The following is a 22,553-nucleotide window of genomic DNA, read 5'->3' as shown; positions in this document are numbered from 1 at the left end:
GATCAGAGCTTATCGAAACAAGCTCTCTCAGAAGAAACTCTTCTCGGGTGGCAGCAGCACGAGCCTTTGACTTCCACACGGCAGCCTCCCCGCGGAGCGCCAAGAGCTGAAGTTCAGCGTCCCTCACGCAATCGCGAAGGTACACGATCTCATCGTAACGACTCATCTCGGCGAAAGCAACGAAGCAGTTGATTGAGCTAGATATGTCAATCAATGAGTCCAAGACCGACTATAAATAGTCGGCCATGGACTCAGGGGCTACTCCCATCGGGAGCGCTGATCGCGCACCTGACTAAGTTTGCCTACAACAGAAGATATTCGAGTCCGTGCCTAACTCTACGCAGTTAGCCATGCACTCGGGGGCTACTTCCATCGGGAGCGTTGTCTGCGCACCCGACGAAATTTTCCTACATCAAAGCCTGTTCGAGTCTGTGCCTAACTCCGCGCAGTTAGCCACGCACTCGGGGGCTACTCCCATCGGGAGCGCTATCCGCGCACCCGACGGTAACTCAAGCAGAAAATATGGATAAGACATACATCACATGGACATCGATTTATCATATACCATCAATATAACAGATCCATTACAATGGCCATATACAAATTGAATTTTTTTTGAGTCCGTTCCCAACTACAAGTAGTTGGACACGCACTCGGGGGCTACTCCCATCGTGAGCGCTGATCACGCATCCGATATCATGTTTCCTACATGCCTACGGTGCGGATTAATTTGCGACCCGATTCGCCTCAAGCTGCGCTTTTTCCACCTCCTCACGAAGAAAGATAATCCATCGAGCCGGTTGCAAAGTTTGATCCATCTGAGGACGAATATCAATTGTCTCCCCAGGCACCACAGGAAGCTCGTGGATGTGATCAAGATCTAGACTGGGATGCTTCACAAGGGCAAACGACAAAGCATGCTGAGCGCCCCTGATCATCACACTCTGGGCAAAATCTTGTACCCCCATGCCGCCACGAAATTTTTGCATCAAAGCTTCGAGTCTAGCGGGCAGTCGACACAGAGGAAACAAGGCTTGGTATACGTGCTCCAGCATCGATCGACAGGAGTCGGCAAAACCCCCAATCTGGTCAACACGATCTTGCATCAACGCCAAATCTCGGCCCCTGTCCCTATCATACCAAAAGGACGATCTGTTCGACGTATTCAGCCTGCTCAGTCGGGAGTTCACCCTCTCGGACTCTGATTGGGGGTCAAGCTGAAGACCTGAACCACCAGAATCATTAACAGCCACAGTCGCAAAATTAATAATCAGACTAGACGAAGGAAGAAATTTCTGTTACCCGCCAGTTTTTCGCACATCGTCGACAGCTCTTTCATCAGGAATTCTTCGCGGTCAGTGGCGTCTTTGTCTTTCATCTGTTGCCCAACCACCTCACCCACGACCACCAAAAGTTTTTGCTCAAGAGTCTTCAATTGGTCCCTCAAAATCATCGGGTCCAGAAAGGATGCGGGGGAAGACGCCGGAGTCGCCGCAATAGCAAGTACCGGTTGCGGTCGCGCGTGAACGACCTCGGCAAGCGGCGTTTCGCGAATTTCGTCATCATCGCTCTATAGCGCTAGACAAGACAGAGAAGAAAATTTATCTTCAGAGAAGGTCAAGGGACACACGTATCACATCAAGAAAATCAAACTCAGTATATTAAGACACCATAGTACCGGTTCATCCCAAACAAAGTCATGATGGAGTCAATACTACGAACTATTACAGCAAGGCAAAGGTAAATACAAACATCACGACGAAGGATGAGCTCCAACCTCATCCGTGGCTTCATGCGCGGTCCGGACAGTCGCCGCATTCAGCTGCTCGATGACGGCGGTAAATTTCTTCGCCAATTTCCGCCCCCGCTTGGCGTAGCACTTCAAGTCAAGAACTTGCCTGTCCGGAGTCGTCGGGGCACCATCAGCAACCTTCTGCAGCGCCGCTTGGTCCAGTCCATGCGCGAGGGAGAGAATGAAGGCAGCTTCAGCACCAGCTTGCGTCTACGCTCGAGTGAAATATTCGAGTGGGTCTTCTCCGTCGAAGAAACTCAGCAAGCCGTCGAGTGAACACGGCGCCTCGTGAATAGTGACCTCAGAGAAGAAGTCACCTTCATGAGCATGTCACCCGCATGATCGCAAAGTTCTCCGACGAAGCCCACCACGCCGCTCAGCTCAGTCTCTTGGTGTTTGCCACGAAGGGCGGCCAAGGAGCCAAGGGAATCTGCGCAAAAATCGCGTCAGTCGAAGCATTCGAAGGGGAAAGGACACTTCCTAAGATAAGGTCAAACTCACCGGTGAGTGCGTCGACGGCAGCCGAAAGCTGCGACTTCAATTTCTCGTCTCGAGAGGCAATTTCCTTCCTCTCGAGTGCAAGACTCTCCCACGCCTCCAATTTGGACTGCTTGACAGCTGCGTCCACCTCGGCATGAGCAGCCGCCAATTCCTTGGCGGAACCGACAACTAGTTGCTCATACTTCGACCGCCATTCTTGACTATTGCTAACCGTCACATCGCGTAGTCAGTTGGCTTGTTTAGTCAAACCTACCAATGCAGAAATGGTTAATAGGCAACAGTCCATGCAAACAGTATGGAGAAGGATTAAATCTGGCTAAAAGAACACAGATTCATACCATTGGCGTGCACAGCGGCCTCTTACGCTTGGTCTAGCTCCAGGCGTAGCTGCCGGTTCTCCTCCTCTAAAATCAAGTAGCGGTCGCCAAGATCCACCAGCTTTTCGACGAAAGGCTGCAATGGACAGAAACATGAGTGAAAACCCTTAGCAAAAAACTTTCACTCAGCACTCCCATCGGGAGAATACTTACATGACTTTGCAGCGCCAACGACCCAATACGAAGCTGCGACGCAGAAGTCGACGGCTACGCGATCGTTGGAGCCGGTGGTGTCTCGCGGGCAGAGAATCTTGCACCTCGCACAGAGCCAAGGACGCACTCGGTTTTGAAGGACTCCGAGCTGGAGAAACAGCGCGAGAGTTCTTGGCCGCGGCATCACCATCACTATGAATTTCGATTACCCGTCAACCCAGAAGAGAGAAACCCCAACAGACAAAAGCGATGGTTTTCTTAACAAAGCGTAGCTGGAGGAGCTACTCGACGAAACGTCAAAGATGCGAAGACGTCCCTTCGGCTTCACAGCAACTTTGGCCTTCTTGGTTAGGGGAGCCGACGGGAATGGCGAATGGAGCTTCGGCTCGTCCGATGCGGCTGTGGCATTCGAAGGAATGATCTCCTCTAGCATCTCGTGCTGATAAGAGTCTCCAGTCGACTGTTCTGCCTCACTCGACTGACCCTGCTTTCGGGATTGATGATCGTCCTAGTCCTCATCCACGTCGTCTTCGTAAAGGGCGTCAGAGTTGGAACAATCAGCCAGATCGTCATCGTCGACTGGCACTCCCTCATCAAGCGAAGGCTGGCTCATGAGCTCTTGATGGCCCTGCAATAATATCTTTCAATAAGACTAATCTGGAGATTGCAGAGTAATAAATGGCGAGTACAGAAATAAAAATCACCTCTTCACGCGATTGGTCGGTTCCGTAGGGTGGAATAGGCGACTCCAGCTCTTCCAAGGTAATCTCCTTTCGAGTGACCACTCTAACCCGGGTAAGAAGATCCTCGTCCGACAGTTCTTGCGCGCAGATTCAAGTGGAATCTGTCGGTCCCGAGTACTCCCACATAGGATGGACTCGAGCCTGTATCGGCTGAATCCGCCTCTTCATAAAAGAGCAATAAACTGCAAAGCACTCACCTCCTTCTCGGGAGTCTGTTGAAGCTCGACTACCTGCTTTAGCAGAGTAGTAGCCTCTGCATCTTCTTCGGCCGATAGCTCATGATCCCAGGACTTCAACTTCCTCACCTGAGCTGATGCAGAGAACTCGGGCAGACTGAATTCCCTGTCGTCAGCTGGTTCATCCTGAAGATAAAACCACCGGCGTCTCCACTGCTGCACTGACTCAATCTGGTGAAGAGAGAAGTACCGCACATCTCCACGGAGCTGGATGTTGGCACCTCCGGTTTTGTAAATCCGGTTGCCTTTTCCCTGGCGCTTGACGATGAACAGCTTCTTCCACAGGCCCCAGTGGGGTTTCACGCCCAAATAGCACTCACATAGCATGATGAAACACGCAATGTGCAGATAGCTATTGGGCGTAAAATCATGCATCTGAAGCCCGTACGCCAGCAGCAATCCATGGAAGAAGAAATGGACCGGGAGAGAAAGACCACGAATGGCGAAGTCGTAAAACATCACCTGCTCTCCAGGCCTAGGGCGGGGGGTTACCTCGTTGCCAGGGACGCGGGTCTTGCCGGAGGCTTCCCCCGGGATCAGCCCATGCTTCCTCATCACCGAGAAATGGCGCGCCAAGATCCTGGACCGCTCCCATTCCCCGGTCCTCTTATCGACGGCAGGAGCAGCGTCGGCGGTTTTCTTCTGTTTCCTGTCTACGGAGGAGGAGGCGCCGCGGGATACCTTCCTACTGTCGATGGCGGCGCCGGCGATGGTAGCGGAAGCCTTTTTCTTGCCCATGGCAGCAAGTGAGCGGTGGTGCTAGCGAGAACGAGGGAGAGGAAGCTGGGAGAAGCTGAGCGCAGGAGGAAGCAGGGGTTGAAGGCAGAAGACAAGGAGGCGAAATGAAGCAAGAGGAAGAAGATTGATATTGCAACAGGAAAGGGCGGAATTATATTCATCCCAAAAGGATTATATCCATTTATAAGTTGTGAAGAATTTAACCATAGGTAATCTCTTAACCATCCCATCAAATAAGTGGAGGATTCATTAAATTGTGAAACGTTGCCCTGCCATAATGTGATATGTTTCCAATGCCAATAAAAAGTAACCCATCCAATAGTATTTAACATCCAGAAAACTGCCAAATAAAACGCGTCCCAAGCAGAAATATCACAAGTACCGCCGCGTCCTGGACCGTCACAAGGAAAACTATACCCAAAATCCTTTTTCCGTGAAATACTCGTTTGGCCGAGGACCTCCAAACACGTCATAAGCTAAACCCGTACTGACAAATAACCAACCCGCAATGAATAGGGAAGGTATAGTAATGCTATGAATAACCCAGTATCGAATACTGGTAATAATATCAGCAAAAGAACGTTCTCCCGTGCTTCCAGACATGCTGAGCTCCCCAAATTTTTGTACATTCAAAAAAGGAATTGATTCCGTAAAAGATGGGATCAACCAGTAAACAAAAAATTACTGGTATTTCACCGCACGATTCAGAATGATGCCACGCGTTTCGCATCTACATATGACGCGTGGTCCCAGCAAAAATGAGCCATTTCCCCTTCCACCGGTTCAGGAACCCACGACAGCTATCAATGCGCCTAAATTCTCGCGCACGTCGTGTGGTCAAATCAAACTGACCACATCAACGGTACTCGATTCAGTCCGTGCATAAAGCATAAGGTACGTCCCATCGACTGCCCAGACCATTTCTTTAATCAGAGCGTCAGCAAAGACATCATATCAAACTCTAGAAAACTCGGGACTGCCACCCGACGGCACAGGGACTCGAAGTGTACCCGACATATGAGCACTCGACAGTATTATCCGGGTCACATAGACTGTGAAATACACCCGAAGCCACGTTCATAACGTGAGGGTAAGACCCGATGGTTTTTCATCGGGCCTGGAAATCAACACCTTCAGGCGATTCCAAATCATCCATGCACTTGCATGAAGAAAAGATCCCAACGGACGCGTTGGTTGATCGCCCCGCAGCACTGGATTTCGAGTCTGTAAAGCCCCTGGCAAGTTTGACTCGAACACCGCCAGTTATCCAGGCTCGAGCCTGGAGACTAGAGTGTTGATGTATGCTAACAAAGTTTTTGCCCCGGTGCAATTAACTGGACTCGACCGATCGAGTATTCCAGGCGTGTTACACAACCATCCCACACAACATCAGTACAATTTGCAGAAATACCTTGTGTTTTCCGCGTCACAGGCTAAGAACTATCAAAGTTCGAGCCTGACGAACACTTGAGTCAATCGACCAACGGAAGATCATTTGCAGTTTGGTACACAGTCGAATAATCAGAATAAGAAAACTCTTGAGTCCCTACTCGAGTCTACGCCTCGAACAGGGACTCGGGGGCTAACTGATGAGGGAATGACCCTTCGAGTCCTCAACCTTCATATACCCGATACAGCCCAACAGGGGGTCCACTCGAAGGCCCATCAAGGTTATGTCGGTCGAGTCCCTCAAAGTGCGGTTCAAAGCAAGAAACATAATGCTATCATACCAGAATGAACTGATCTGATTGTAATCTTCCCGATTATCACGGCCAAGACCTAGCCGCCAGTATATAAGGCTAGGAGGGGGGATCGGGAATGGCGAACCTCTACACATACACCAGATTCATCTGCGCACCGTAGCTCCATAGCTTCTCTGTAATCTCGATCAATACAATACACCAAAAGCAGGACGTAGGGGTATTACCTTCCGACGACTCTGAACCTGGGTAAACCTTGCGACTCCCATAGTCTTTGTTAGTCGACGAGATCGCTGGTGCACCCCGTCCTCTCCCTCAATCGAAAACTCTAGAATCAGGGTATTGCCGAGGTAGCCCCTCGTCACTATACGCTTCCGCTGAAAAGCTCGCCAGAGATAGGTTTGAGGCAAAAGATTTATAGAGGCGCAAGTGAAACACTAATTCGACTAATTTGCTAAACAACAAATGTGGCGGAGTAATTGAACCATCCGGTTCAAATGAACCTAATGGAATAATTGAACCCTCCACTAATTTGTTCTGTGTTCGCTTGTTAGTGAAAAATACACAAGGAAAAAAGGAGTACTTACTATGTTCTTTTTAAGCAAAAAGAATATATAGTAATTCTGAAAATACTGAACTTGATTAAAGCTGTTATATATCTCCTATTCTATTTATTAAAGAGAATATATTTTTAGTTTTTAGAATTTTATATTGAAATTGTTGCGGCCGTAGAGACTATAGACAGCAAAGATCATATCTTGTGTGCAGTCTTGCGCCTCAACAAAACGTGTCTGTTTGGTAAATATCTGGCCGTCCATCGGTGGATCCAATTCGGCCCGTAGAACGGCTCCAGTCGAACAGGAATCGTCTAATCGTCGCCGGCCCTCGCGCCCTTCTGCTCCTCCGCAAACCCCATCCCGCCGCCCTAATCGAGGTCAGTTTCCCTTTCTCCGCTCACCCCTCCCGCCGCCGGCTCCTCTCCTGTTGTTCGCAATCACCAAATAGTCTCCTTCTTCTTCCCGATTCCAAATAATCTCCTTCTTCTTCCGTCAAATTAATTCTCGCGATCAGAATAATCCGTGGTTAGATTAACCTTGAAGTGCTATTTCGTTTACGATCCGAACGCGATCCCGTCGCTCGTGTTCGAGTCCGTGTCGGCGCCGAATCGAAGAACCCCCTTTTGCATATACGCGGCTCGAAAGTCTCAACTCGGCGGATCGAACCGCACAAGAACTCGGCGTCTGATCTGATACGGATTCGTGCCTCGCCGAGTTATATATGTCGCGGCGAGTTCCGTGCGTGGAAGCCTCAGAAAATTTCTCGTGATCGCGGAGCCCCCAAGAACTTGAGGAACAAGTAGAGGAGGTGGGTGGAGGGGATCGAAGAAAAGCAGGGCCGGCATGAGGATCACGCAAGGTAGCAAGGTGGAGGTTTGGACGACGGAGGCGGCGCCGCCAATGGGCGCGTGGCGCGCCGGCGAGGTGAAGTGGGGCAACGGCCACTCCTACATCATGCGGTGGTTCGACGGCGGCCCCGACTCCGGCCGCATATCGAGGAAGTTCGTCCGGCCTTTCCCCCCGCATGTCGATCTGCCAGAGGACCTGGAGGCCGGCGACATCGTGGAGGTCTCGGACCGCGACCTCTGGAAGTGGGCCGAGGTCGTGCGCGCCGGCCACGGCGGTGACCGCCAGTTTGACGTCAAGATCATCGGCTCCACCAAGGTCCTCACGGCGGACCGGGGGGCGCTCCGGGTCCGTCAGGTGCTCAGGGAAGATGACGTCTGGGTCGTGCACCACAAGGTAACTAGAACTCCCTCCCCATCCCCTTCTTCTTCTCCACACGCGAATCCTCTTCTTGGATTCTGCTACGTCTGCAGCAATGGCCGCCTGACGACGCCTTGTCGTGGTTCTACTTCTTCGCTACAGGATAAGGAAATCGCGGCCGTGCCGTCGCGCCCCATCGCCGGTAAAAACATCAAAAGCAAAGCCAATGTTGCCAGGAAAGTCAATGTTGCCAACGGCGATGACGGCAGCAAGTTCGCCGCGCAGGCCTTCAAGCTGGGCAAGACGAAGCGGAGCAACGACTGCATGGTGGACTCGGACATCGTCAGAGATGTCAAGAGATTTCAGGGCAACGGCGACACCAAGAGGCCCTTGACCAATAAAGAACTGGCACCAAGATACGATGACAACGTAGAAGTCATGGATGTACACCCGAACCATTACCTGATCAAGAAGCAGCAGGAGGCGAGGGACAACAATGAATTAGATCGTCATGTGGCCAGAACAGATAAGGACAGCGACGATGATTCTAGCAGCAAGTCTGATACATCTTCAGCTGGCAGCAGCAGCTGCAGCAGCAGCAGCGGCGGCGGCGGAAGCAACAACAATTGTGGTGGTGATGGCGCAGTTTCCGCCACCGGCGAGACTTGCCAAGATCAAGACGCCGCAATTCAGCCACTGCCGAGCTGCAAGAAATTGCAGGAGCACGATTCTGATGACAGGACGGAGTCTCGTGCCAGCGGGGGAATGCACCACCGCCCGGCAAACGATCAAGCGGCGGCGGTGACGAAACAAGAAGAGGAACAAGACTACGAGCGCGTCCATGATCTGGAGCTGGACGCGTACGTGAGTGTCATGGCAGCGTTCCACGCCACCGGCTCGCTGACCTGGGAAAAGGAGGAGCTGCTGTCCAACCTCCGCTTGCACCTCCACATCTCCAGCGACGAGCACCTGCAGGTCATATGGCGCCTCAACGGCAAGAGGAAACCTGCAGGCGGCGGACCAACACGCAGCGTCCACTGCTAGTTGTATTTTTTGCTCTCAAATTTTAGAGGTGAGAGGGAATGGCTCCGGCTGGGTAAACTGTTGTGTACATGTACTGTTGCATTGGCAACTGGATGTGTATGAAGAGCCATTTTTACCTGTTATGCCATGACTTCAGCAGTATAGAGAGAAAATTTCCAAGCCTTTACAAGAGAGGCATGTTTGTGCACGTGCAGCGATTCCTGCCCTCAGCCCTTGGATGATAGATTAAATTTCTTGGGATGTGCTAACCAAGGTAGCTTTGTTGTTGTTGTTTTGACATGCTAAGCAAGGTAGTGATTGCATGGCCCGCTGCGTTCTGCTGTAATTTTAAGTGCTACTGTAGTTTCAAATTTTCAATTGATCGGAGTTTAGCCTCCAACTCTAGGATCGTTGACACTCAAAACTTATTCCTTCTCTACATCTGAAAGCCATTTTGTACGGTTTTGTACAGTTGAAGCTGACAACATTGAAGGTTTAATTGAAGAAAACATAAATTCAGATCAACGTATGAAATAAAAGTACTGTAGATAATTTAAGACCATATATAACATGGCTGTGAAACAATAATTTAGGAACACAAAAAAGTAAGGGAGTGTAATGATTGATATTATTCTAGCCAAAGGTTGCTGCTCTTCAAAGCGTGCCGGACTGCGTAGAGGTTCCGGTGCCCCGTGCCCATGTCAAACACCAACAGCGTGCAAACTGCAAGTGCAAAGCATACAGTCGATCCAGTAGACACAGTTGACTGTGTGAGATTGTTTAGGATAGCATAGCAAAGACAAGATCCATCCTCAGTTTCAGTAAACGAGCAGCAAATAAGGGATTCTTTGTGTACCATTTAACGGAACCAAAATATACTGATCTCAGAAACATCAGATACACCCAGGAAACTTATCGTCAGTACATAAGCTCTTTTAGGATAGCAGAGTGAAGACGAAATCACTGAGCGATGATGTAAATCTCCCGTGCCGCAAAATCTACTCAATCAGATCATCATCATCGTCTGGCAATGGTTGGGCAGCAGCAGCTGCAAGCTCAGCTTCGTGCCTGGGAAAAACAAGCATTGAGAAATTGGCAAGAACATCTGTCCAGTGGTATAGCTCCCATGGTAGAAAATTCTTTAAGAAATAGTCATGTCAGAAACTCACTGCTGCTGCAATGCCAGATCAATTGCAACGAGTGGAGGAGCGAGTGCAGGGCTTTCAACAAAATGGACATTGCCATCACTAACAGACGAAAAGGCAAGGTTTGGATTAGTTGATTCAGGGAACAGATTGCTGAAGATTAAAAAGGTTGATAATTGAGGTAATTAATTACCCGCAAGCTTCCTGGCAAGGTACAAGAAGGGTTTCTCAAAGTTGTAGTTGCTTTTAGCTGAAACCTCATAGTATTGGAGGTTCTTCTTCCTGTGGAATGTAACCTGCTTTGCTTTAACCTGCCTGTTCTTCACATCAACCTTGTTCCCACAAAGCACAATTGGGATGTTTTCACAGACCCTGCATCGAAAAAGGCAATCAGTGTCAACCGTCGGTGTTTGAGTCGTTACATTTGTTTAGTCTTGCGGAAGAGATACCTGCATAAATCACGGTGCCAAGTTGGAACATTCTTGTAAGTCAGCCGTGAAGTAACATCAAACATAATGATAGCACATTGGCCATGGATGCTGTAAAATAAGATAGAAGTTATGAGTCACTAATACATAAATAAAACTCCAGAGTTATATTATGCAATTATAAGAAATGAACGAAAAAAATCCTTGTAGCAACTATGTACGCAATCAGGATAGCCGCAACTATAAGAACATTGGGAAAATATATGTTTGATTGTTCAAGTCGATAGTAATCAACGTTATTGTAAGTTATCTTAACCCAAAATAAATTTAATAATCAAATCCAGACAAAAACAGTTAATTGGTGTTTGTGCAATTAAAATTATCATGTAATATCAGAACTAAATCCTGAAAAAAAAAACTCGTGTAATCCCTCCGACCCTAAATTGTTGATGTTGTGCTAGTACAAATTTGAACTAAAACAACGATAAGAATTTAGGATCAGAGGAAGTATATTGATAGCTGGAAGGAGATACTTTTCTTACTAGTCCTCTATCAAAATAAATTCCAATGTTGTTTTGTTGTTAATGCGCTTTAATTTGATTTAAATAATAGTGTCCACACGCAGATAAATTACTTTTCGTTTTGAAGAGGATAGACAAATTACTATGACTTAAATATGCACCGCAAACCAACAACTATAATCACTGTTGCAGTTTTAATGTTTACTCTTAATTATTTCTCAAAACACAATTACTCCTAGTAAGCACAAAAATAATCAGTTTGAAGTTTAACAACATATGAACTTACTAGAAGCATGCCAAATACTCCCTCTGTCCCATATCAAGTGTCACAACTTTACATAGATACATATGTACGCATCTAGATACATGCGTGTCTAGACAAAGCTGTGACATTTAATTTAGGACGGAGAAAGTATGTGCTTAATTAACATATAACCATACATTCATGATTTTTATCAAACAAGACTCCTCCGTCCCATATTAACTGACGAAATATTACATGTATCTACACACCTTTTGGGTATAGATACATATTTGAGCAAATTTGAGTCACTTAATATGAGATGGAGGGAGTATTGATGATTTGACATGGAAGCAATACTTAGATTCCATCATGCAAAACTTATAATAAGAATCGACCGTTAATTTGAATCGTGCTACTGATCAATACTCACTAGTAGCCATCCCTGAGCCCACCAAACTTCTCTTGCCCTGCAGTGTCCCAGCAGTAGAAGCGGATCTTGCCACAGTTGGTGTAGAAATCCAGGGGATGGACCTCAACACCGATAGTAGCTGCAGCACCAGCACCCACAATCAAATTAGCATGATGATTACAGATATCATCGTGTGCATGGAAAAGATCGATTATACTCACGCTCATACTTCTTCTCGAACTCGCCTGTAAGATGCCTCTTCACGAAGGTGGTCTTGCCTAGAACATAGAAGCGTTGCTTGGTTTAAGACACAACTAGTCCAAGAGAAGGCAGGACCACGTGAAAGGAAACCTATACATGACCAACTTAGGGCCTCTTCGGTTAGTCCCAGCCCGACGGGGATCGAGGAGGAATGTTGGGATTGTAGTTTAATTTTTCTCCAATCCCCTTCAATACCGACATACCGACAGGGAACTAGGAAACTGAATGGGTCTTGAGAGTTTTATCAAAGACATATGAACTTTGAGATATATGACTTCCTCCGATCCACATGTCATAGATAATTATGTAACTCATCTATTATATTTTATTTGTTTTTGGACTAGCAATGATAATATGGATGGGTCCGAATAAAAAATCTTGATGATTCACTTTCACAATGTATGTCATGGGTCATAAGACCTTCTTCTTTCCTTAAAACATAGAATTTCATCACATTAAAGACTCCTAGAATTGAATAAAATAAAATAAAAACTCCAGACCAAGACGATAGGTTCTCGGATCAGACTAGTATGAGCAGGGTGCTCTGCTTGCTGTTTCTTACTTTATTCGTGGCACTTTTCCCTTCTTATTATTCCCGTGATTCTATCTTCTTTGACCTTCATATTATCTTCATTCACCTCCAGCATTCATAGATGGCCAATCAAACCTTAATAACCACATTCCTCTCTACCTAGGTTTTGATTTAGTATAGACAACACGATCAGGATCGCACACTAATTAAATACGGTACGTGAATATGATGTAACCCCCACAAACAAACAGATGGAGTTTTGTACTATTAAGATTTCTACGAGAGAGGGGCAAGGGGTCGTGATCCGTAATACTGACCAGTGCCGCCGTCGCCGATGAGGACGAGCTTGAAGCTAGGGTAGTCCACCGTCTGCTGACCCGGGAGCGCCTGGACAAACAACGACACAATGAGCGATGGGGTAGAACATATTGAAACGAGGATCTGAAAAAAAAAGAAAAAAAAAGGCGATGCTGGGAAGCCGGCGATCACCATTGGTGGCTTCCTTCCGTGCGAGTCGGAGATGATATTGGTTTTGATTTGGAAGTGGCGAGGTGGGATGGGGAAGAAGATGAGGAGAGATTTGTGGGGTTTATGGCAGCGCAAATTTACTCCGTTTTTTTTCCCTTTTATTGAGGACTTCTTTTTTTATTTTTGCTTTCCATATACGCTACTAGGATTAGCTTAACTTGTAAGCTGCTTTTATATTTAAGACTTCATCGCTGTTCACAGGCTCTCTTTTCTTAATTTGTCTTTCTTACTTGAGATAATTTTCTTTGTTTTCGTACTCGCTAATTAAACGCCAAATCTGTTTTGTGCCCGCGCACTTCCTTTGCTTCCATGGTGCGCATACGCCTTCTCATGCGCCTTAATTTCTCCCCGAGCATCCTATCCTACAACTGTTCAAATTTTGGGGGTTGCGCCAACGTAGAAAAATATTGTGCCAAGTTGACTCATGTTTGAATTGAGGTGATTTTCCGTCCCATCCGTTGCTAGGTTGGAGGAGGCGTCGACATTAGACACAACATACCTGCAAACGACCGATTGCGCGACTAGCATGTAAACTTCAATTTTGTGTAACGTGCAGAGTGGAGCCACCGCCGGGCTAGCTCGGGCAAGTGACTAGGCTCAATCTTAGCCATCTAGTAGCAAATAGCTTTGATTTAGGTTATTAAAGACCAAATTTTTTGGGCAAATATAGGTTGGACTAGACGACTGGTCACATGTAGAATTTGCCCCCGCTCACAGCCGGCAAGCTCCGCCCGTGGTACATTGTGATACATATCACGTATGGTTAGTCGTCTCAGGTAGAGCCAGCAACTGTCTATTGATCTAGATTTCATTTTCAGATACATAGCTAATATAAAATGAAACGACCAATCAATCTGATGCAAACGTTGATCGACCAGCTTGTGTTTTAATATTAAGTGTGAATTTACTATCTGAAAACATGTAAAAAACAGGCCATCCTTACAAATGTCTAGGTGTATTGCGGTAGGCTAAATTTAGTTTTGTATTTGTGCTACTTGCTTATACTAAATATAATATCATACAAATGGTAAAAACATATATCACGGTTTTAGTGTTTTATGTAATTTGTGGATGAGAAGTAAAGATTGTTTTCATAATTGATAGTTCAGAAATAAAAATGTATAAAATGTTTCCCGCGCAATTGCATGGGGCAGCATGCTAGTTATAAAAAAATGTCAAAGACCGTGTGCATAAATAAATGTTACAAATTTCCTTTTTACTAACTCCCCTTATTAAGATTTTTCTTAGTCGAGCTTCAAAATTTGAACGTATTACAATGAGAGAGTATACTAGATGGATTAGCGCGCTTTGTTGCGCCAGAGAAATGTTGCGATAATCCATTGAATTTTGTTTCACCACTCTAATATATTCATTTTGATCTATGTTTTAATTGATCCCAAAAGAGCGAACGGGAATGACCGGTAGAAAACTGTTTAAATCTATGGCAATCCTCTCTTTCTTCCACAAGGATATATTGACCAAAGAAATATGATAGAAATCTTTATACTGAGTCCAAAAAACTTCCATACACCAAGCAACAATCTGAAAATGTCCCCTTTGTTATGTAATTGCCAAGTGGGAACATCAATTGATAGCTGAACATTTGCTTATGTACTGAGTGATGATATCTCTTCCCAATGAAGATAATTATACTTTGATATCAGCATCCCAACCTTAGACATAACATGAGCACCTCCAAACTCAGCCGCAATAGTGGATACAGCAGAGCTCACGACCGACGGACTTGACGTGAAGGGTAAAATACAGCACAACATGACTATTATGAAAGTAGAAGCTTCAGAAAAGAGACACCAACTATGATGTCTCGATGTCAGCTCCAAATTAGAACTAAGTAGAGATATGATGCATGGAAGAATGTACACAACAGCATAGGTACTAATAAGAGCAAAAGTGAACACTTAAAATTGGAAAATCATGTACTTCTCAATGCAATTAAAAGGTAGAGACAGTAAGGAGGACTTGAGCTTCACAACAACCAACCATAATCACACAAAACATAAGGAGATAGAAAATAACTAAGATCGCAGAGCCGAAGTAAATAAAAAATGGACATTTGTTTCCCTTTCCGACGCATGGTTCGTTATAGTCTTTATCAGTAAGAAAAAGAAGAAGAAGCAATAGTCTGAATGCTAACTGAACTCTGTTGAACCAGAAATGACAATATAGTCTCTTGGAGATAACCTTAAGGGTATTTTGTCAAACCAAATAGTAGGAACATATCACATTAGCGATTCTTTCCAATTTTATCAAAAGTATCTTGATTTTTTTGCTTGCACAAACATAAGTGGAAAAACATTTATACAGGTCTGAGTTTTTAAATTTACCCAATAACAGTTGAGAAGGCAGTGACGTTTGAGGTGCCTGATGGACACCTCATAGCCTATCCAAATTCACCGGAGCACCTCCACGTAATGGCTGCAGCTTGGGGATGTTGTCGGCACTGTTGACCCGCTATGCCTCTTCCTCCTGCTAAACAACAACTTTGCATTCACCACTGACTGGAGGGAGAAGATGGGAAATGGAGGGGTGTAGCTATGATGACCACAGAGTCTGGCCACCTCTGTTCCGACTGTTGCAAAAGTCCCATTCACTCACACCATCGATGTAAAGGTGCACTGAAAGTCTGAAAGTAAAAACCAATCAACATTAATTCATAGGGAGCAACTTTCATGATATATTTATGTGCCGTGACTACTACTGAAGGTCCACCAAGCAAATGTACCAGATGCATCAGCTTCTTCCGATGATAGACAACTTGTGTACCTAATATATTTAGCAAAATATTAAAAGTCTATGTCTTCTATAGCTGTAACAAAAATGAAGTAAATATACAGCACATGCATTAAAAAAAATAGAAATTGATGAAGCCCCGATGATCCAAAACATCCCATGCAATCTTCTTTTGTTCTTGAAGGAAGACACTGTAGGCCAAATGAAGTTAGGTATCAAATTGATATATTCCCGGTTTCAGCCATCATGATTCATTTCATTGTTCTCTACATTGAGTAGTCCTTGTACGACTATTTTCAAGATACATATCAAACAAAGCCTCATTCTTCTCCCATCTGTGTAATTCCCACAAAAAAGATCTAAAGTAAGGTAAATGGTTACATGTTAAACTACAGATACATTGGAGTTGGGTTGTACCCAACCCTGAATGAAGATATGATTTTATTTTCTACTTAGGGACTAAAGTGGCAGCCGGCAGGTAATGACGTGAAATGGATGGTCTAAAACATATCTATTTGCATTAAGGCAAGATTTCCAAATACAAAATTCCATCCCTGGAGAATAAACCATGTCCAGTTCATCCATCAATTTAAATTATATTCCGACAACTTTTTTCAAAAGCTTCATTCAGTAATTATCTACAAACGCGAAAGGCTTGTTTAAAAGTATCAATCACCTGTTGGACCAATGTGACTACTGTAGTGCCACTGCAAAAGCAATCAATTTTAGGCTACAGCTTGAGCTCCTCCTCCATCAATTTGAATGCCTTCAAATAAGATTGTTTAAGTGGAAGGAACATCTCAAGAAGCATATCACTCCCATCAACATCAACAGACTCAACCCATTCATCATCAAAGAAAATCTGTAGTTCTGCATCAAAACCCAAGAATAGAGAGAAGGAGAAGTGGAGATGGGACATCGGAGGAGGCCGGAGGGAGGAAGAGAGCCGACGAGGGAGGCGGGGGAAACTGACATGCGTCACCTTAGCGGTCAGAAGAGACAGTAGAAGGCAGCGAGGCGGCCTCCTTCACCTGCACTTCCTCTACCACCGCTCTTCTTCATGGTGCCCTTGATCTGGACAACTGGAACCGCTTCCTCAACGACACGCCGGCGTCCAAGCCCCTGCTGTTCCCATCGTCATCGTCGTCCGCGGCGGCGGCTTACAAGGGGTCGCGTGTATCCTAGAAAAGTAGAAATCGAAGAGGGGAACAAACAGATGCACCAAAATCAAAGCCACACGCTTGGAGTAGAAGGAAGTATCCGCCGCGTCGATTTGGCCGGAGAAGGTGCGTCCGTGCCGCCGCCGCTCGATTGGCAAGAAAGAGATGGTGGGATGGTGCTGATGAGAAGAAGGGCAAGGGTACCGGCGCTGGAGGATAGGGGAGAGGAAGGAGAAGAGGGGTAAGGCTGGTGGCGCTGGAGGAGAGGCGAGAGGAAGGAGAAGACGCAGTCGCAGCCTCCAACAACCAACTCCAACGACAGAGATTACGGTTGGGATCAAAACGCGTGGAGAGCCCTCCTCCTGTCGCCGCCGCCAACGACGCCACCGAGGAAAGACTCACGGGAGGCAGCGAACCCAAGGCCCAGAGAAATCGTCACGTACACAGAGGCAACATTCTAGAGAACACTCGAAGGCCCAGGAACAACAGAACGCCAACCAGGCTGGGAAAAAAAGGTAACCGATGGAGGCCCACCCAATACAGGAACCACCGGCCGAGAAAACGCGTGGAGAAACGCGAAAATGATATGCGTCGACGTGGCAGATCAGTTGCACGAGTGGTTTCTTCGCCCTTTCATAGGGGTAAAGATAAACTTCTGCCTTTTTTATGTTCCCACTGATGACTACTCTAGTGAATCACATATTAAGGGGCCCAAACTTGTTCTCTCAAAATTTTGGCAGCCAATACAAATTTGGTCTTCATTTGGTTTGTTGCCGAAAAATTGGTAGCTTTTGGAATCTTGCCCACCCACCCCAAGTCCCTTCACAACTGTTGTCAAATTTTGGCCAACTTGAGACAAATAATTCATAACCAATGTTTTGGCTAGCCAATTGTTGCAAGAATTGACAGAAACCAAACAGCTCTTCAAATGCAAATGCAAATGCACGGGATAAACAGGCTATATTTGTCATACGGTAGATTCCAAAAAGAAAAGGTCCATTCATGTTTCTATTTTTTCATATCTGATTATCAAGTTATAATGCACGATGACAAAAACTGAGCCATAATATATGTCGAATTGTAGCGGACAGTGGTTGTGGTTTATCTGAAAAAGGGCCTAACCTAAATGCTTAAAAGAGATAGTAACATTTGCCATTGATTGATCGTGTGCCTTATCTTTGGTCTGGCCTACGTTAACCCCCGGGCCAAGCCAAATTAAGCATCACCTCATCTTGTTGACATAGTATGAAGAAAGCAAAATTAACAACCACCCCCTGCAAGTATAACCACGGGGCGCACACGAACCGGACACCCCCAGCTCACACATACACACACACACACAGCCGACACACCAAACCAAGAAAAAGGCTACCAATAAATACTACTCACTCCGATCCGGCGGTTCTTGTGCAGGCTCTCACTAGTTAATCACAGCATGAGCCGGCGGGCGGCAGGCTTCTTTTTGAGGCCGACGAGCTTGGCGTCGTCGATGACCGGCCCGCAGAGGGTGCCATCAGCCTTCATGTGGTAGAACGTGCTCTGGAACACGATCCTGGTGCGGTTCCCAACGGCCGCGAAGTCCAGCACGGCGCGCTTGAAACCCCCGGCGCCCTTGGAATCGTACGGCACCTTGACGATGGCGCGCGCCGCGTAGGCCTCGGCGACCATGGACCCGGTGCACCCGTCGGCGGCGTCGCCCACGGCGAACGTCAGGCGGTAGGTCCACCCGGGCACGGTGCGCACCTCCTGCACCAGCGCGCTCTCCTTGCCGCCCACGAGCTCCACGGCGCGTGTCCCCTCGGGCACCCTGAAGTGCGCGCTGTCCACGTACTTGACGGCCTTGGACGACATGATCATCCACGCCGGGAGCGGCGAGTGGTCGTCCTCGATGTTGGGCGGCACCAGCACGCCCCACGACGCGTTGGGCAGGAAGTAAGGCCCTTCCTCGAAGCCGCCGTTCTTGAGCATGTTCCCCTTGGAGAGCGTCGGCGGGTACAGCGTCCTGATGGCCACGGCGTCCACCAGCGGGCCGCACGCCGGGTCCTCCTCGATCCCCACGTTGTGGAGGACGAGCTGGACGACGTCCAGCTTGGCCTTGAACGCCCACGCGTACGAGTCCCAGCCGTTGCTGCCGTAGATGGTCTGCATCGGGAGCACGCCGGACTCCGGGCTCACGGAGATGTTGATCCGCTCCGCCTGCGCGCAGGTGCGCGCCGCGCTGAAGGTGATGGCGTAGTAGGAGCCGCGGGCCACGGCGAGCTTCTGCCGGATGGAGGCCTCGTTGCCCAGGCGCACGGCGTGCGCGCCCTGCGGCACCACAAGCAGCATGTCGCCTTGCTTGTGCCCGGACTCGATGTACTCCACGAAGCCCGACGTCTCCCAGTTGGGGATCGCGTTGCCGCCCTTCACCACCGTGCCGTTCACCAGGTCCGTCTTCGGGGGGCCGGCCTCGAAGTTGCCATTCGGCAGAAGCCCTGCATGCGCCAACAACAACAGACCCTCAACCTCAGTTGCTTAGCAGTAAATTGCAGCAACACAAAAGCGTTGATCTACTAGTAACACTTAATTTTGAATGTGGGAAATCATATTAGAGAGCTCACACAAGAGTCTAATTGATTTGAATTATTTCAGATGTTTTACTAACTAAGTATACTCTGCACAGTAGGTCTGTCTCTCGTCCCATGTTTCGTTTTACGGACTAGTTAGTGTTACTGCCAGTCTGCCACCCGACAGACGTCTAGTGGTAGTATAAGCTGACAGGGTGCATGCTAGTCTGCTCCATTCCAGACGCATTCACTACCCCATCTACCATGCACATGCTGCAAAGAAAGCATGCCTGACGTATCTGCACACGCAACAGATCGATATGCAAGCAAACAAGGAACCGAATCGAATCAAACAGTGGCTTGGATTACAAGTACTAGCACACCATGACACCATCTTAACTTTTTAAAAGCGGTTTGGATTTAAAAAGGATCCTTTGGAGTTTGGACGGTGAACACCGAACAACTGAACATGCATGTTTGTTCCATCATCAGCACCGGACTCATCAGAAGATTCGTTAATTAATCATCTTGATCTCCATGTACACATGCAGCGCGGATGCCATGTGAGGGTGGGCCGACAGTTATACCCTATGTATAATATGGCCCTCCAATAAATCAAATCATGATCGAGTATGCACATGACAGCGATCCGAAATCATTTCGTCATGTTTTCGAAGATCGCTCATGGCGCAGGGCTCAGATCCAACCAGATCAGCGATCACAAGATGTTTAATGCGTGTCGGTAAAATCGACCGCGCGGTCAGACACGTATGTACGTGGTACCGACCTGTTAGAAGAGTACGAGTAGTCTACAGTCTACTTGATGCACCGTACGTACTCTACCCGGCTCAATTTTATGAGCAATTAATTCCTGATCGGGTCGTTGGCATAACGTACTCTATGGCTCTATGCATATTACTACGCTGTTCACTGTTATTGGTAGCTCCCTACTCATCAGTTGTCTGAATATAGCAGTGTCAGTATCAGTTCGGGAGAAACACCCATTTGTAACTTCATCTGTCTCATGATTTTATCGTACTTGACGACAAAGTAACTTAATGGTCACTCCGAATTCGGGCACTCCAGGTTACGGCAACCCAATCATGCAAGTACAGCACCTTAACATTGACGGTGAATACACCAAGAACAACAACTACAACAGCTAAAAAAAGGAAGGAAAAAACGGCGCAGTAACTAGATACAGAGTAATTCGGCAAAAAAAAAAAAGCTACAGAATAGCGCATACCCTGGGTAGCAAGAATTAACAGCAAAACGGCAAATACATAACTGAAATTAAATCTACACTGTCTTAGCACTCCTACAGAACATGCAACGAATAATAAATACGGAATACTAGCTAATTAAACCGACAGTACATAACAGAGTTTGCTGGTAAGTCTCACCGTCGGTGACGACCGCGGCGGCGCGGGCCGCCGTGCAGACGAGCAGCAGCAGCACGGCGAAACGCATTGCGCCCTTCTTCTTCCCTGAACCTCTCTCTCTCTCTTTCTCACTCTCCCGCTTTGAAGTCGAGCTTCACTAGCTCAGGATGGATGAGACGAACAGACCAACGGCGCGGCTGCACTTATAGAGAAGCGGCCCGACTAAACAGCCTCGAGTCTACCGTATATTAGCAGAAAAAATGCCACTGGAAGCCCCGTTCAGGGTTGGTCAATCCTGAGCCTGCGCGTTCCTCTAGGATGGAAACGGACGGCAACGCGGGTAGGAGCGTGGCTCCTGAGAAAGTGAGAAGGTAGCTTTGAGCTAGGGTGAGATGGCGGTCCTGCCCTCGGAGCCGGAGGGGACAGCGCCTGCGTGTGGTCACATGGCCCTTCCTGTTTCTTCGTTCGCGTACGCGTGCGCGGCGGTGACACGCACTTGGGCTGGGCCTCTTCTCAACTCGGCCGCGACGCGGCGGTGGGCGCGACGGGGCAAGGGGCAGTCTCGTCATCTCAGAGATTTCCGCCGCGTCGGTTGTGTTGGCCAGCTTGGCAATATTACTGTTTGATTATCCTTCCCAGGTACTTGCCGTCCTCCCTAGTCAAACTAGTCTTACACTCCAAATCGATCCATCAGCCCACCTTGAGTAAGACCCAAGGTGCCGTGGCAAGTACCTAACTATGCACGTTCGGCGAAAGCCACGAGAAGGCTGATCATGCCGGAGGCATGAACGCCCGATCGGCTCGGAAGATTGGCAAAAGATGCCCATGTAATCAACCTCAACTGACACATGCACGGTGCCATGTGTGCATGTGCAAGCCCCGTAAGCCATGCGACCCTTGCCCCTCGCATATCGATTGCATCAGCTAAGACAGAAAAAACAAATACCCCGAAAGAAAAGTGATCGTGCAACCCCAAGAGGCCAAGACAAGAAGAAACTTAACGCCCAGATGATCCACCGCCTGGAAACGCGCGGTGGTTTCGTGGCCTCTGCTTGGACGCACCTACAGATTCGCGTCACCATGCGCCGCTAAATCCTTAGATCTTTGCCACTACTTGTTTCAGAACGACGAATAAAGATGGTAACGTGCTAGGGCTATCTTTTTCTTTCCGGTTCCATGCATCTAATCATGGTCAAACCGGCGTCAAGGTGAGCTACAGTGCGCCTCCCCAGGAAGAACAGAGACACGAGTCACACCTCGTCTTGATTGCACGCAATATGCATGTGCCTCTGTTCCAGTTTCTGATCTAGTCTAGTTAGTGATCTGACTGCCGGGCCCATGCATGAAACAAGTGATGGATTCCATGTGCCGTGCTCTGTCGGATGCACAGCTCCTGCCTGCCGCTGCATGCGCCATCGACATTGATAAATAACCAGTAGAAGGCCAGATCTTATCTCTAACTTGGAGGGCCATGTGAGGGGTACATGGTGTACACCTTTTGTGTGTTGCCAGGCGCCGATTTTCCTCAGTGTGGAGGCAGGTGTACGTTTTGTGGACGATGGTTCGTTCGTTTGCCTGTTTGAGAGTTCTTTAGGGAGCAAGCGGTGCATGCTGCGCGTA

The 22,553-nt window shown here is 47.5% G+C and overlaps 3 protein-coding genes across 3 annotated transcripts; 1 reads left to right on the top strand and 2 right to left on the bottom strand.

The window, feature by feature from the left end:
• Positions 1–7,069: 7,069 nt before the first annotated feature.
• Positions 7,070–9,294, top strand: LOC104583298. Its single transcript, XM_014898883.2, has 2 exons — positions 7,070–8,039; positions 8,166–9,294. Exons 1-2 carry the CDS (start codon positions 7,641–7,643, stop codon positions 9,045–9,047), a joined length of 1,281 nt encoding a protein of 426 aa, XP_014754369.1. The 5' UTR covers positions 7,070–7,640; the 3' UTR covers positions 9,048–9,294.
• Positions 9,295–10,024: 730 nt separating this feature from the next.
• LOC100838986 (GTP-binding nuclear protein Ran-1) lies at positions 10,025–16,907 on the bottom strand. Its single transcript, XM_003566823.1, has 10 exons — positions 16,877–16,907; positions 16,580–16,715; positions 15,711–15,738; positions 12,884–12,953; positions 11,995–12,051; positions 11,795–11,912; positions 10,621–10,710; positions 10,365–10,543; positions 10,196–10,274; positions 10,025–10,094 (listed from the first exon to the last, which is right to left on the bottom strand). The coding sequence occupies exons 1-10, from the start codon at positions 16,905–16,907 to the stop codon at positions 10,025–10,027; spliced, it is 858 nt and encodes a 285-aa protein (XP_003566871.1).
• Positions 16,908–18,111: 1,204 nt separating this feature from the next.
• On the bottom strand, positions 18,112–21,118 carry LOC100821501. The gene is made up of 2 exons (XM_003569291.4): positions 20,955–21,118; positions 18,112–19,479 (listed from the first exon to the last, which is right to left on the bottom strand). The coding sequence occupies exons 1-2, from the start codon at positions 21,019–21,021 to the stop codon at positions 18,434–18,436; spliced, it is 1,113 nt and encodes a 370-aa protein (XP_003569339.1). The 5' UTR covers positions 21,022–21,118; the 3' UTR covers positions 18,112–18,433.
• Between the last annotated feature and the right edge of the window lie 1,435 nt (positions 21,119–22,553).

The sequence above is a fragment of the Brachypodium distachyon genome, chromosome 2 (assembly GCF_000005505.3).
Source record: "Brachypodium distachyon strain Bd21 chromosome 2, Brachypodium_distachyon_v3.0, whole genome shotgun sequence".
NCBI classification, from domain to species: Eukaryota; Viridiplantae; Streptophyta; class Magnoliopsida; order Poales; family Poaceae; genus Brachypodium; species Brachypodium distachyon.
Note: the sequence above shows the minus strand (reverse complement) of the source record. Positions and strands in the feature narration are given on the sequence as shown.

What these genes read in the sequence shown, in the direction of transcription:
- LOC100821501 (XM_003569291.4), bottom strand. Translation starts at nt 21,021, where the DNA reads ATGCGTTTCGCCGTGCTGCTGCTGCTCGTCTGCACGGCGGCCCGCGCC. An exon ending in CGCCGCGGTCGTCACCGACG is followed by an intron (nt 19,480 to 20,954) that starts GTGAGACTTACC and finishes TGGCGCATGCAG; the next exon opens with GGCTTCTGCCGAATGGCAAC.
- LOC100838986 (XM_003566823.1), bottom strand. Translation starts at nt 16,907, where the DNA reads ATGAAGAAGAGCGGTGGTAGAGGAAGTGCAG. An exon ending in TGCACCTTTACATCGATGGT is followed by an intron (nt 12,954 to 15,710) that starts GTGAGTGAATGG and finishes TTGTTTGTCCAG; the next exon opens with GCGCTCCCGGGTCAGCAGAC. An exon ending in TGGCACCGTGATTTATGCAG is followed by an intron (nt 10,544 to 10,620) that starts GTATCTCTTCCG and finishes TTTTCGATGCAG; the next exon opens with GGTCTGTGAAAACATCCCAA.
- LOC104583298 (XM_014898883.2), top strand. Translation starts at nt 7,641, where the DNA reads ATGAGGATCACGCAAGGTAGCAAGGTGGAGGTTTGGACGACGGAGGCG. An exon ending in TCTGGGTCGTGCACCACAAG is followed by an intron (nt 8,040 to 8,165) that starts GTAACTAGAACT and finishes TCTTCGCTACAG; the next exon opens with GATAAGGAAATCGCGGCCGT.